Source organism: Bubalus kerabau, chromosome 8 (genome assembly GCF_029407905.1).
Source record: "Bubalus kerabau isolate K-KA32 ecotype Philippines breed swamp buffalo chromosome 8, PCC_UOA_SB_1v2, whole genome shotgun sequence".
Lineage (NCBI taxonomy): Eukaryota > Metazoa > Chordata > Mammalia > Artiodactyla > Bovidae > Bubalus > Bubalus kerabau.
In genome coordinates this window covers 117050939-117063001 of record NC_073631.1, presented here as the reverse complement: position 1 = coordinate 117063001, position 12063 = coordinate 117050939, and the positions used below count along the sequence as shown (strand labels likewise).

The following is a 12063-nucleotide window of genomic DNA, read 5'->3' as shown; positions in this document are numbered from 1 at the left end:
GGGGGGTGAGGAGAGGCACCAAGCTATTAGGCAATTCGGAGGAAATTGAAATATCAATGCATCGGGGGTCAAGAGTCTCTCTGCGCCCGCAGGCAGCCCCAGCCTTCCACCCTTAGTTGTCCCCAGTGCCTCCAAGGAAGCCCCTATCTTTGCCAGGAGGGCGGGGGTGGGGTCGAAGAGCGGTGATGGCGGTGCGGGTTGGATACCCATTACTCTGTGCTAAGTCTTTCCGAACCGGGGGACTTCTGCCTCGGATAGATTCCCTGCCGTGACCTCCTTTCTCGAACCCTATTCATAGTCATCACCTGTCATTTAAAGATCTATTTCTTGTTTTCTCAAATTATAAATTCTTCCAGATAAGCGAATCTATGTTTCGCTTCTGAGAGTCTGCCACCGAGGGAAGGACAGCATTGTGTACGCAGAAAACGTTCAGACATAAACGAGTTAATTAACAAACTGTTTAAGCCCCTACGTCGGTTCCGGCGGCGCCGAGGAGTGCTGTTTGAGGGCAGTTTTCATCCAGTTCACAGCCCTCAAGAATGCAATCATGAGACAATTAGAGAGAAGCCACAAGATAAATCTATAATCAACTCCTTAAGGGATGAGGTCAAGGCCGCTTCAAGTGTAGCTTCTGTCCGTCCTTCTGTCTGTTGAGGGCGGTAACCAACCTGCCAGCTCTAGGGCCACACCCTGGCCGACTCCAGTGGGCCGGGGCTCTGTAAGGTGGTGGGGGTGGGGTGGGAGAGGGTGGGTACACCTCCCCAGTGCGCCAGCTTGCCTCGGAATATCAGGGAGGAGCGAACTGCTGGAGTCGGGTGGGTTCCGGGACCACAAAAAGGGGAGAGAGAGAAGTCTCTGGCTTATGGTGAATCCAGCCTCCAGTGGGGCACACCTGTCTCTCTTTCCAGCCTTGCGGGCAGCTGGCCCCTGTGAAGTCATCATCGGCAAGATATGGCTCAGAGCCATTCCCCAGGCAATCCTGAGCTCACTGGACGGCCCAGGGAGAGGTTCGAACCGGTTATGGGAGTGTCAGGAGGTCGTTGGAAGCTCAACACCATCAACCCGGGCAGAGCCAGGGCCACCTGGGCTCGGGAGGCAGGCTGCCAAAGCCCGGACTCTGGAAAGCGCCCCTCCACCCCACCCCACCCCACCCCACCACCGCCCCCACCCCTGCAGCATTCTGGAACGTGTAGTCCCGGAGAGACTCTTTTCCCAAAGAAGCGTGTAATCACTGAAAGGAATACCCGAGCGGGGCACCCTGGGAGCCGCGCGCGACTGTGAGGAGCCGGGAAAGCGGACACGCAGTGCTTCCTGGAACTTGAAGTCCAAAGGTGGCCTCCGCGGTGGAACCGGAGTCCCGGGGAGGCAAGAGCTGCAGCGAGCCCGAGCGCAGCCTGCTGGGGGTTGTAGTCTTTTTGTTGCCTACCACCCCGGGCGCTATTGGGACACCTGGCGTCCTAGGACTACAAGCCCCAGAAGCCCATGCGCAGGCGGGAGGGCGGGGCAGGGCCCGGAGGCTGGGGTACCGCCTCCTCTGCAACGCCGGGCCCGGAGTCTCAGAACCCAGGGCCCGCAAGGGTCCTCGCGCGGCTGCCGTGATGCAGAAATATGAGAAACTGGAGAAGATTGGGGAAGGTAATGGGACCGCGAGATGCTCCTGCAAAATCTTCTTCTGCAGACCCTTCAGCATTACTTGCAGCCCTGGCTCCTCTACCGTCAGCAATACCCACAGATTCCGACCTCAGCACTGGCTGCAGCCCTGGCCCCCTAGCTCAACACTCCGTGCAGACAGCAGTCCCCCTCCCCGCCCCCCCGCCGCTAGCGTTTCCCATGGACGCCCCACTCCCCACCTTAGCACTCCCAGTGACCCACCTCCCGACCTCTACACGTCCTGCATTTCCTCTCCATCCTCACTCAGCACCTCTTGCACAACCTGACCCACCCCCAGCCTCAGTTCTCTCTGCAGACCTCCAACCTCTGCGTTCCTGCCAGCCCTTATTCTCCCAGACCCCTGCTCCCTATTTCCAGACCCTCCAGAAGCTCGGCCTTTGTGCTAGACCTCCTCACCTGGCCCCTTCACCCTTGAGCCATCTGCAGCGCCTCTTTGCCACATCACCACACACAGAGCTCTCTGCCATGCCCAACCTTTACCCCAGATATCTTCCCTTGCTCCTCTAGTATCAGCAGTAACACCCTCCCACGCTGCTTGCTGTCCCGGCAGGGGCTTCCTGAGTTGGGAAAGTGTGCCCCATCCTTTCCCTACCCCTCCCCTCCTTCCTCTAGGCACCTATGGAACAGTGTTCAAGGCCAAAAACCGGGAGACTCATGAGATTGTGGCTCTGAAACGGGTGAGGCTGGATGACGATGACGAGGTAGGACTTGGGTGCCAGGGCCAGGGAGGGGCTGGGGGCCTGGGCCGGGTGGGATGTGACTGTGGCCACCTGGCCCCTCCAACGTGTAGGGCGTGCCGAGTTCTGCCCTTCGGGAGATCTGCCTACTCAAGGAGCTGAAGCACAAGAACATCGTCAGGTGTGTGGGTGGCTGGGTCAGAGGAGGTGGGGGCTTCAGAGATGGGCTGGGCTGATATTGGGCTCTTAGGTGCAGGCTGTGGCCCTGCCTGCCCAAGCCCTCACTTCTCCCCAGGCTCCATGACGTCCTGCACAGCGACAAGAAGCTGACTTTGGTTTTTGAGTTCTGCGACCAGGTGAAACGGGGGCTGGAGGGCCAGTAGCCTTGGGAGGATACAGGGACCCCAGCTGAGGTTCATCTCTGTCCCATCCCCCACCCCCATTCCTTTTTCAGGACCTTAAGAAGTATTTCGACAGCTGCAATGGTGACCTAGATCCTGAAATTGTGAAGGTAAGGAAACCGGTTTCCTGGGAGCTCATTGAGGCTGGATTTGGAGTCTGTATTCAGTGAACATGTTCCCAGGCCCCTCATGGAGACACTCAGGGAACGAGGGGAGGAGAAAACCCTGTTTCTGCTTCTAGGAGCCTCCGTTTTAGTGATCATTTTCACGTGACCCCTTTAACCTGAAAGGAACTCTGATGTCAGTGATAGGATTTACATTCGAGAGGTGGGAAAATGAGGTTCCAAGAGATTCACTCATCCTACTGATTCTTACTGAATGCTGTGTGCCAGGCACTGTTCTAGGCCCAAGTGCCCTGTCCAAGGTTCCAAGGGAAATAAGTGCTTGATATCTGTTGTTGTCGTTCAGTCGCTCAGTCCTGACTCTTTGCAACCCCATCAACTGCAGCACGCCAGGCTTCCCCGTCCTTCACTATCTCCTGGAGTTTACTCAAACTCATTCCATTGAGTCGGTGATGCCATCCAACCCTCTCATCCTCTGTCGTCCCCTTCTCCTCCTGCCCTCCATCTTTCCCAGCATCAGGGTCTTTTCCAATGAGTTGGCCCTTTGCATCAGGTGGCCAGAGTATTGGAACTTCAATGTCAGTCCTTCCAATGAATATTCAGGGTTGATTTCCTTTAGGATGGACTGGTTTGATCTCCTTGCTGTCCAAGGGATTCTCAAGAATGATAAATGATAACACGGCACAATATACACATGGATGGTTATGATGTCCGTGTTCAAATGAGGCCAGGTAGGGGACAGACAGCAGTGTGGGATGGGAAGGCAGGAAGCCCCACCAAGCTGCCAGTTCCAGAAAGGTGGGGACCAGGGCTCCCCCATTCGGCGTTCATTTCGAGTACCCAGCAGAGTACAAAGAAGATCCTCAGTAGTGAAGGGGTGAGTTGCCCTGAGCTTGGTGCTGAAAGACGGCTGGGGTTTCAGGGCCCATGATCCCCCGCAGGGTGCACGTCCCATCCAGAGGGTCTGATGACCTCCTCCCTGCCCCGCCCCAGTCATTCCTCTTCCAGCTGCTGAAAGGCCTGGGCTTCTGTCACAGCCGAAACGTGCTGCACAGGGACCTGAAGCCTCAGAACCTGCTCATCAACAGGGTACCTCTGGGGAGGGGGCAGCGTGTCTGGGAGGCGGGGGCAGGGTGAGGGGAACCAGGCAGGAAGGTTGGAGCAGGGGGCCTGCCCTCAGACTGTGAAGAGCCCCTCTCCATGCCTGTCTCCCCACCCACCCCCAGAATGGGGAGCTGAAACTGGCTGATTTCGGTTTGGCTCGCGCCTTTGGGATCCCCGTTCGCTGTTACTCAGCTGAGGTGAGCTGCAGGGGTAAGGGTGGGATGCTGGGAGTGAGGGAGGGGGTCCCCAACGAGCATCGCTCAGCTCCTCCTCCAGGACTCCTGTCTGGGCACTCTCCTCCATCTCTAACTAGGGGTTCCCATGGGTGGGGTCTTCTTCTCCAGGTCGTCACGCTGTGGTACCGCCCACCCGATGTCCTCTTTGGGGCCAAGCTGTACTCCACGTCCATCGACATGTGGTCAGCCGGCTGCATCTTCGCAGGTGACGTGTCCGGGTTCTGCAGAGGTGCTCTCCCAATGGAGTGGAGGGTACCTCTGGGGAACAGAGTGGGGCCCCTGCGGTGGGAGTGGGGGGCATGGGGGTGAGGGGTTCTTCTCATATCGCCCCCGCCTCTCCCCCAGAGCTGGCCAATGCTGGGCGGCCCCTCTTTCCTGGCAATGATGTAGACGACCAGCTGAAGAGGATCTTCCGATATCCTTCCATCTCCCTTCACCTCACGCCGCCCCCCAACCCCCGGGAGGGGATCTGAAAGCCCCCCCAGAGCTCAGAGTGCAGGCGGGGAGGGCAGTGAGGGGCGGGGCCAGGACTGGGGGCACCTCCGGGCTTGTCCTGAGGGCAGAGGGTGGTGAGCACCCTGGAGGTCACGGGGCAGGTGCGTGCTGCTGGCTGGTATGGCTGGTAGGCAGGGAGGGCTCGGTCCCCCCCTGCTGAGAGCTGAATCCTTAGGGTGAGGGAGCAGGAAGGTGATAGAGGGGGCCTCACTGGGGCCACAGACCTCAGGGCTCCAATCAAAGTAGTTAATCATGGCTGTCAAGTATCTGGTCTGCTAGAACAGCATGCAGCTGAGACTGTGCATGAGGGTGGCATGGGCTCGTGTCGTGAACTGGGGGATGGAGTGAGGAGGGCTGGGGTGGGGGTGGGTAGGAGGAACCTCCTTTCCCGGGGAGAGAACCGCTTGCCTGCCCCTTTCCTCCACCTGAGTGGCCCTTGACCCCGTGGACACACTCCTGGGCACGCCAACCGAGGAGCAGTGGCCCGCCATGACCAAGCTGCCAGACTATAAGGTGTGATGGGGCAAGGGGGGCGGGGGTCATGCGTGGTTCACCCCAAGTGTCGGGCCCTGGCAGCCTCCACGCCCCTTCACCGCTGGTCTGACTCTCCCTGCCCCCCAACAGCCCTACCCGATGTACCCGGCCACAACGTCCCTGGTGAACGTCGTGCCCAAGCTCAACGCCACAGGGAGGGACCTGCTGCAGGTGATGAAGGGCAGCGTGGGGGGCGGCCAGCGCACTTGTTGGGGCTGGTGTGGACTGGGGTAGCCCAAGGCCTCCTGGCCTGAACCCACCTCACCTCTTCCTGTCATCCAGAACCTGCTCAAGTGTAACCCGGTCCAGCGCATCTCGGCGGAGGAGGCCCTGCAGCATCCCTACTTCTCCGACTTCTGCCCCCCCTAGGCTCCAGGGCTGGGGGCCACACTTGACGCCCCCTCTGGGGAGGGGGTGAAAGGCAGGGATGCGCTGTGTGCCGAGCTCCAGCTGTGCTGGGCCGGTCAGGGTGGAGGTGCCCTCACCCGTGGTCTTCACTCCCTCCGTGGACTTTATTTAATTTCATAAATTGGCTCCTTTCCCACTGTCTGGTTGATGTGGTGGTGACGCGCTCTGGGGTGGGGTGGGGCGGGGCGGGGCGGGGCAGTGCTGGGGGGAGAGCGTCTGCTTCACTGGATCACCCTCTGTCACCCTGCTTCCAGCTCCAGCAACCTAACTGCCCCGCCCTTGCTCTGCTACTGTAAGTGGCCAGAGGCTGGGGCTTGGAGGCTGTGACGCTCACCCCATGTGTCTGTGCTGGGGGCGGGAGGCAACGCTGCTCCTGCAGGTGTGTGTGTGTGCAGTGGTTTGTGTGCTCTTGTCCCCGCCCCTTCCTCTGCCCAGGAGGAGCTGGTCCTGGGGAGCGAGGCTGCCAGTGTCCAAAGGCAAGGATGGGTTTCCACCAGAAATGGGGAGCAACCACCAGAAATGGGGAGCAACCACCAGAAATAATGGGGAGCAGAGGGCTGGCCTTTCTTCATGGTTCTTTGGTCCCTTGTGTACCCGCCCCTCCTCTTCCGTCTTCATCCCCCACACCTAGGCCTGCAGGCTGGGCCAGGAGAGGCCCACAGCTGTGGTTGGGAACCCCCCTAGCCCTGCTCCCTAATCTGTCCTTTTCCGACACTTAGGGTACAGAGAAGGTGCAGGGAAAGCGGGTCTGGGTGTGTGCTTCCTGGCAGGGGTGGGAAGGGGCTCCTCCCCAACCCCAAGCTGGGGCCTTTGGCTCTTGCCAGGAGGCTGGGGAAGCAAAGAGAGGTTCCCCTGGAGATGGGGGCCACACCAGCACTCAGTCCCTAACCTGAGAAAAAATCACGACCACCTCAAACAGGACAACAGTCTGGTTCCTGGGAGCGGGCTGCCCCTCCGCTTCCCGCTGCCTGTTCCCCCGCTTCTCGGGGGGCTCCAGATAAGAGCCTCCCGCCCGCCCTTCCCTGACAGGACCCCAGGGGTGCGTCCTACCGCTGCCTCGGGTCTGCCTGCCTCTGAGTTGTTGGTTTGACAAAACTCACTCACAGGGAGGTGCAGTGACCCCTGCCCTCCCAGCGCACTTCTCTCATAGAGAGATTTCTGGGGGGTTAACGTTTTGGACACCGCATCTGCTGGGTGATGGTGGGCAGAGGCCTTCTTGGGGCTGAGTAGGGCTGAAGGTGGCCGGGCCAGTCGGCCTGTAAGAGGAACGGCAGAGGAGGCTGATGCGCTAGAACTTTATTTGGGGTGAAGGCGGCAAAGATGCAGGCAGGTTGGTCACATCCAGGGTGTCAGGGTGCGGCCTTGAAGACACCGTGCCCCCACCCCCACGTCTAGAGGCGGGTAACGAGGTAGCACGTGCGGTGGGAGGCAGAGAGGGTCTTGGCGACAGCGGAGCAGGAGGTGGGAGGCCTGGGGAGACAGACCGCAGTGCTGGGTCCTGCCTGGCCCCTGCCCTCCCAGACCTAAGCTCTGCCCTCCTTCCTGGCCTCAGGAGGCCATTTCTTATTACCTGGGGCCTGGGCCGAGGTGGGGAACTTGGGTCCGATGGCTGCCCAGCCCTTCCTGAAGCTGTGAGAGGAGGGAGAGGGTCAGAGGTGGGGGCGGGGATAGAGGGGTCTCTCCCACCTGCCACCCCAGACAGGGTCACTGCCCCTCCCCTGCCTCCCAGCTGGGTAGGGATGGCGTTCTACACTTAGGAGGGGGCTGAGCACCCACAGTGGCAATGGCAGGGGTAGGGTTCGGGGGGCTGTTACCAGATTGGCGCTGGAGGGCCTCTGGGGGTGCTTTCGGTTCCAGAAGCGACGACCCAGGACTCTGTCCCAGAACACCTGGGGACAAGCAGCGCTGGAGGTGGACCCCACGCCCACCCACCCCCACCCTGCGATGCTGTGCCTTGACTCCTCCCCCTCCCCCAGCTGGGGCCCAGGCCCTCCCACCTCACAGAGGTAGTCCAGGATCTCCAGGATGGTGAGCAGGCTGGCCCCGATGAACAGTCCCATCTGGCCCCCAATGTCACCTGTGGAGGCGGGGTCACCCCGTCAGCCCACAGCTGTCTGCCCTGCCCATGCCTCCCCCTGGGCTGCAGGGCGCTAGCTGCACGCAGGCGCAGACACACCGAGCAACTCGGACATTTCGTAGGCCTTCTTCTGCTCCACCGTCTCATAGTTGAGGGCCTCGAAGAAGATGTCCAGCACCAGCACGTTCTCCCTGGAGGAGGAGAGTGTTTGTTGGACACTCCTAGTGCCAGCTGCTGGCAGGAACGGGTACCCCGTTCTCTGGTCTCTGGGACCTTTCGTGAGCCCTGGTGGGGAGGGCGGTGGTGGGGGGAGCCCGTTTTTCAGAAGAGCCCAGCTTAGGAAGGTTGAGGCGCTTGCCCAGAGCCCCCAGAGCCGGGGAGCGATGGGTAGCCGGGTTTCCCAGCCCTGGGTGCGCAGGGAGGTTCAGCCCGGAGGAGGGGTCCCGCCCCGCCCCCAGGCCACCCGCCCAGCTCACAAGATGTAGGCCTCGCTGCGGTTGTGTTTCCGGGCCAGGTAGCGGGCGGCGGGGCGGCTGGGCATCCGCACCATGGAGAGCTCCTTGGCGTAGCGCGTACTGGCGCATGGGTTGGGGCAGCGGCACGCGTCCTTCCGCAGCAGGGCATCTGCCGGCCACAGGCGCCGGGGTCAGGTCCTCCCGCCCCGCAGGGCTGGCGCCGGGGTCCGGGTCGCGGGCAGAGCCAGGGTGTGGAGTGGGGGTGGGGCCGGAGTGCAGGGGAGGCTCTCCCCTTACCCAGCGCCGGGTAGGCACAGTCCTTGTACTGCTGGGGGCTGCACACTGGGGCACTGCCTGCACGGTGGGGGGCAGGAGACAGCTTCAGGAGCGGCCCCCAGGACCCCCGCTTCCCCGTACCCCCTCCTCCGCGGCCCCCAGCCTCTTACCCAGCATGTGCATCATTCTGCAGCCACACTTCCGGGCCACATAGCGGCTCTGGCAGGCCAGGCGACACCCCATTAGACTATAGGGAGGGCTGAGGCCCGGGCTGGGGGTACCCAGAGGACCAGGAGCTTCTGGCTCAAAGTCAGGGTCCAGAGAGACAGAGCTGCAGTCCCCCCAGGGCGGCGGCAGGAAGCTCAGCTGGAGGCGGGCGGGTTAAGGAGGCTCCCTGGGGGGCAGTGAGGTCCCTGGGGCAGGTGTGAGGAGCTGGGATGGGGTCTGGGGGGGGTGGGGTGGAGGCACCAGGGAGGATGCTTGCTGCTTCTGGCAGGACACGAAGGTCTGGTAGCCAGGGGCTGCCCCGAAGCCCAGCTGGTCGATGAGTGGCGGCTCCTCCTGGGTATGGATCTGCACTCGGACACCCACCTCAAACGGGGTCTCCTCTGCAGGAAGAGGGGGACCCTGAGTCCTGAGGCCCAGATCCCTGCTGCAGCCCCTTCTCCCCAGGACTGTGACCAGCTAACCTCACCCCTTCCCACAGGAAAGGACAGGCCTGGCTCCACGTGGGCCCACTCCTGGGACGCCCCCTGCACATTCCCCTTCCCGTACCCACGTCCCTCCACACGGGCAGGTACTCCTCCTGCTGCACGTCCAGCATAACCTCCAGCCCGTTGCCCATGCCGCCCTTGGGGGTGCTCAGCAGCTCGGCTCCATCAGCGCCAGAGTTAAAGGTGTAGCACTGCCCCATCCGGGTGAAGATCTGGGGGGCGGGCAGAGGACAGACATCTCCGGGGGCCAGCAGGCCCTTTCCAGAGGCCAGCGCGAGGACCCTGCCACCTCTCTCCTCCCTGGCCTCTACCTGGCTCTCTCTTTGAACACTGAAGCCCGCATCTTCATGCCCCCAGCATGTGTGCTAAGTCGCTTCAGTCGTGTCCGACTCTGCAACCCTATGGACTGTATGTAGCCTGCCAGGCTCCTCTGTCCATGGGATTCTCCAGGCCAGAATACTGGAGTGGGTTGCATGCCTTCCTCCAGGGGGTCTTCCCGACCCAGGGATGAAACCCAGGTCTCCTGCATTGCAGGTGGATTCTTTGCCAGCTGAGCCACCAGGGAAGCCCAAGAATATTGGAGTGGGTAGCCCATCTCCTCTTCCAGGGGATCTTCCCGACCCAGGGATCGAACCTGGGTCTCCTGCACTGCAGACGGATTCTTTACCTGGTAGCTGAGCCACCAGGGAAGCCTCATGCCTCCAGACCCTCCCTTAACCGGCACATGGACTTGGACTCTCATCAGCTCCCATCACCCCCATGCCTCACCCTCACCACAGGCCCTGGGCACAGCCCGCAGGACAAGTGTTTCTTTGGAGACTGGCATAAAAGGAAGAAGGTCCCAGCTGCCCTCCTTCAGGTCTGGCAGAAGAGGCAGAGGGAAATCAAGCTCCCTCCCTGCTGGCAGAGAAGTAGGGGGCCCTGGCCCAGCACACCAGACACTCCCAGCACACCCCAACTCCCTAGGGGCAGGCTCTCCCCAGACCAGACCTGGGCCCAGATCCAGCCTGGGTGAGGGCCTCCAGTGCCCCCAGTGTGACCTTGCCCTCTGCGGTCCAGCTGAGGGTCAGGAGGGGGCTGAGAAGGACTGCTTCTTGGGCTGAACAGAAAGGCACTGGTGAGGCGAGGGGAGGGGAGCCCTGGCCCCTGGCGCGGCACGGCTGTCCAGGACCCCTGGCTCTGGGGGAGGCTGGCGCAGACGGCTCACCGTGGTGAAGTTCTCAGGCCCACAAGGCCAGCCTCGGTAGCGACAGTCCAGCAGCATGTCCTCGAGGGCGTGCCCGGCCCGGGCATAGAGTCGGGCCACATCGAAGGTGGGGCTGGGCATGAAGCCGGGGGGCGCGGGGGGCCGGCCCAGGGCGCGCAGGTAGGCAGCATGCTCGGCGGGCTCCAGGCCCAGCAGCGCGGGCCCGGCCCAGTGCAGGTCATTGGGCGTGAGGCGCGAGCGCCGCAAAGGGTTGACATTGCACAGGGTGACGGCCGGGAAGGTGAGCCGGCGGCTCTCGCGCTCCTCCAGGGCCGTCTCGTGGTGGAACTCGCCGTAGTACTGCACCCGCCCCGTCACCTGGTACAGGAAGGTGGCCAGGGCCAGGAGCACGGCGGCAGCCCACAGCCCTCGGCGCGCCGGAGGCGCCCCCGGGCCGAAGACATGGCCCAGCCCGTGCATGGTGCAGCTGCTGGCGAACATGCGGATGTCCGAGGCGGGCAGCCGGGCCTCCTCCGGGCCCGCAGGGGGCTTCATGGCTGCAGCCCCCAGGGCGGGGGTGCAGGGGCGCAGGGGGTCAGGCGAGAGGGTCAGTCAAGGGTTGGGAGGGGTCATGCAGGGGTGCGTCAAGGAGGGGAGAGGCGGGGGAGAGGCACTGGCCTGGGGAGACGGGCTGTCCTGTCCGTCGAAGGTCCCCTTGGCCTCCTCTGGCCCCAGGTGGTGGCCCTGCTGGGCACAGTGATGGGCCCCGGGGTGCGGGGGGCGCTCTGTGGCAGAGACCAGGTAGGGTGCAGCCGACGTGGCAGGCAGGGCGGCTCTGCTGGAGGCTGCTTGGCTGAGCCGGAGCTGCCGCAGAGGATTGGGTTTCAGCGGTGAGGGGGCGAGGGGGCTGGCAGAACAGTAGGGGGGGTGCGGGGGGGTCCCTGGGGCCCCAGGCTGAGCCATTAGTGCAGCGGGGGAGGGGGGGGTGGGGAGGGAGGGGGTGTGGCAGTGGAGACTACCAGAGGCGCCAGCAGGAAACCACACATTCCTGGATCGGGCTTGAGGAGGGGGAGCCCGGAGACAAACTGGGGCTGGGGTGCTCCAGGTGGACCCCAGGTTCCCAGCTGCAGCCCCTGAGTGTTGGGCCTGAGGGGCAGCCGCTGACCCTTGGCCCAGCCCTCTCTCCCCCCCACCCCTCCAACCTCACCCCGGTTCATCTGCTCTTTTGCAAACAGCAGAGCTGGCTCTCGACCAGGCTGGAAAGCAATGGGGAGCTGGCATCAGTGAGCTCTTCCTTCCGGGCCCCCAGTGTCCCAGACGACTCTGGGTGCCGGGGGCTCCTCTGGCCCCACGTCCAAAGATGGTCCATCTCCAGCGATCCTCTCCCACCTCCGTATGCGCAGGCCCTCCTGTCTGGGTGGGGGGGCTGGCCTCTGCCACAGTGACGGTGGGCTTACCCGTCACCCTTCGGGTGGGACATAGGTGCCCATGGGCCACCCTCCCGGGTAGTACGGATGCTCTGTGAACTTCACACCTCTTTTCACTTAACAACACATCCTAGAGGCCGTGTGGTATCCAGCACCCAGAAACCTTCTGTGTTTTTTAAACGGCCGCATACCATTTCATTTATGCGGATGCACTGTTTGTATTAACACAGCCACACCCCTGTTGATGGATACTGGGGGTTTCCAGTCTTTCATGGCAAACA

At 62.4% G+C, this 12063-nt stretch overlaps 2 protein-coding genes across 3 annotated transcripts; one reads left to right on the top strand and one right to left on the bottom strand.

Annotated features, from left to right (window-relative positions):
• The first annotated feature begins 1477 nt into the window (after positions 1-1477).
• Positions 1478-5784, top strand: CDK5 (cyclin dependent kinase 5). Its single transcript, XM_055589618.1, has 12 exons — positions 1478-1635; positions 2284-2372; positions 2462-2529; positions 2644-2704; positions 2803-2859; positions 3865-3960; positions 4098-4172; positions 4320-4416; positions 4557-4627; positions 5160-5219; positions 5331-5411; positions 5523-5784. The coding sequence occupies exons 1-12, from the start codon at positions 1599-1601 to the stop codon at positions 5607-5609; spliced, it is 879 nt and encodes a 292-aa protein (XP_055445593.1). The 5' UTR covers positions 1478-1598; the 3' UTR covers positions 5610-5784.
• Positions 5785-6941: 1157 nt separating this feature from the next.
• On the bottom strand, positions 6942-10910 carry ASIC3 (acid sensing ion channel subunit 3). Of its 2 annotated transcripts, XM_055589616.1 has the most exons (11): positions 10377-10910; positions 9231-9381; positions 8937-9064; positions 8627-8822; positions 8478-8534; positions 8202-8349; positions 7825-7916; positions 7646-7725; positions 7463-7537; positions 7219-7277; positions 6942-7118 (listed from the first exon to the last, which is right to left on the bottom strand). In XM_055589616.1, the coding sequence occupies exons 1-11, from the start codon at positions 10908-10910 to the stop codon at positions 7040-7042; spliced, it is 1599 nt and encodes a 532-aa protein (XP_055445591.1). In that variant the 3' UTR covers positions 6942-7039. The 2 variants fall into 2 exon arrangements, with proteins under 2 accessions (XP_055445591.1, XP_055445592.1); XM_055589617.1 differs by lacking the exon at positions 7219-7277.
• Positions 10911-12063: the final 1153 nt, after the last annotated feature.

Coding starts and splice junctions, on each gene's coding strand:
- ASIC3 (XM_055589616.1), bottom strand. CDS start 10,910: ATGAAGCCCCCTGCGGGCCCGGAGGAGGCCCGGCTGCCCGCCTCGGAC. Junction 8,823..8,936: donor TGTCCTGCCAGAAGCAGCAA/GCATCCTCCCTG, acceptor GCCCGCCTCCAG/CTGAGCTTCCTGCCGCCGCC. Junction 8,350..8,477: donor CTGTGCCTACCCGGCGCTGG/GTAAGGGGAGAG, acceptor TGTGGCCGGCAG/ATGCCCTGCTGCGGAAGGAC.
- CDK5 (XM_055589618.1), top strand. CDS start 1,599: ATGCAGAAATATGAGAAACTGGAGAAGATTGGGGAAG. Junction 1,636..2,283: donor ACTGGAGAAGATTGGGGAAG/GTAATGGGACCG, acceptor TCCTTCCTCTAG/GCACCTATGGAACAGTGTTC. Junction 2,373..2,461: donor GGCTGGATGACGATGACGAG/GTAGGACTTGGG, acceptor TCCAACGTGTAG/GGCGTGCCGAGTTCTGCCCT.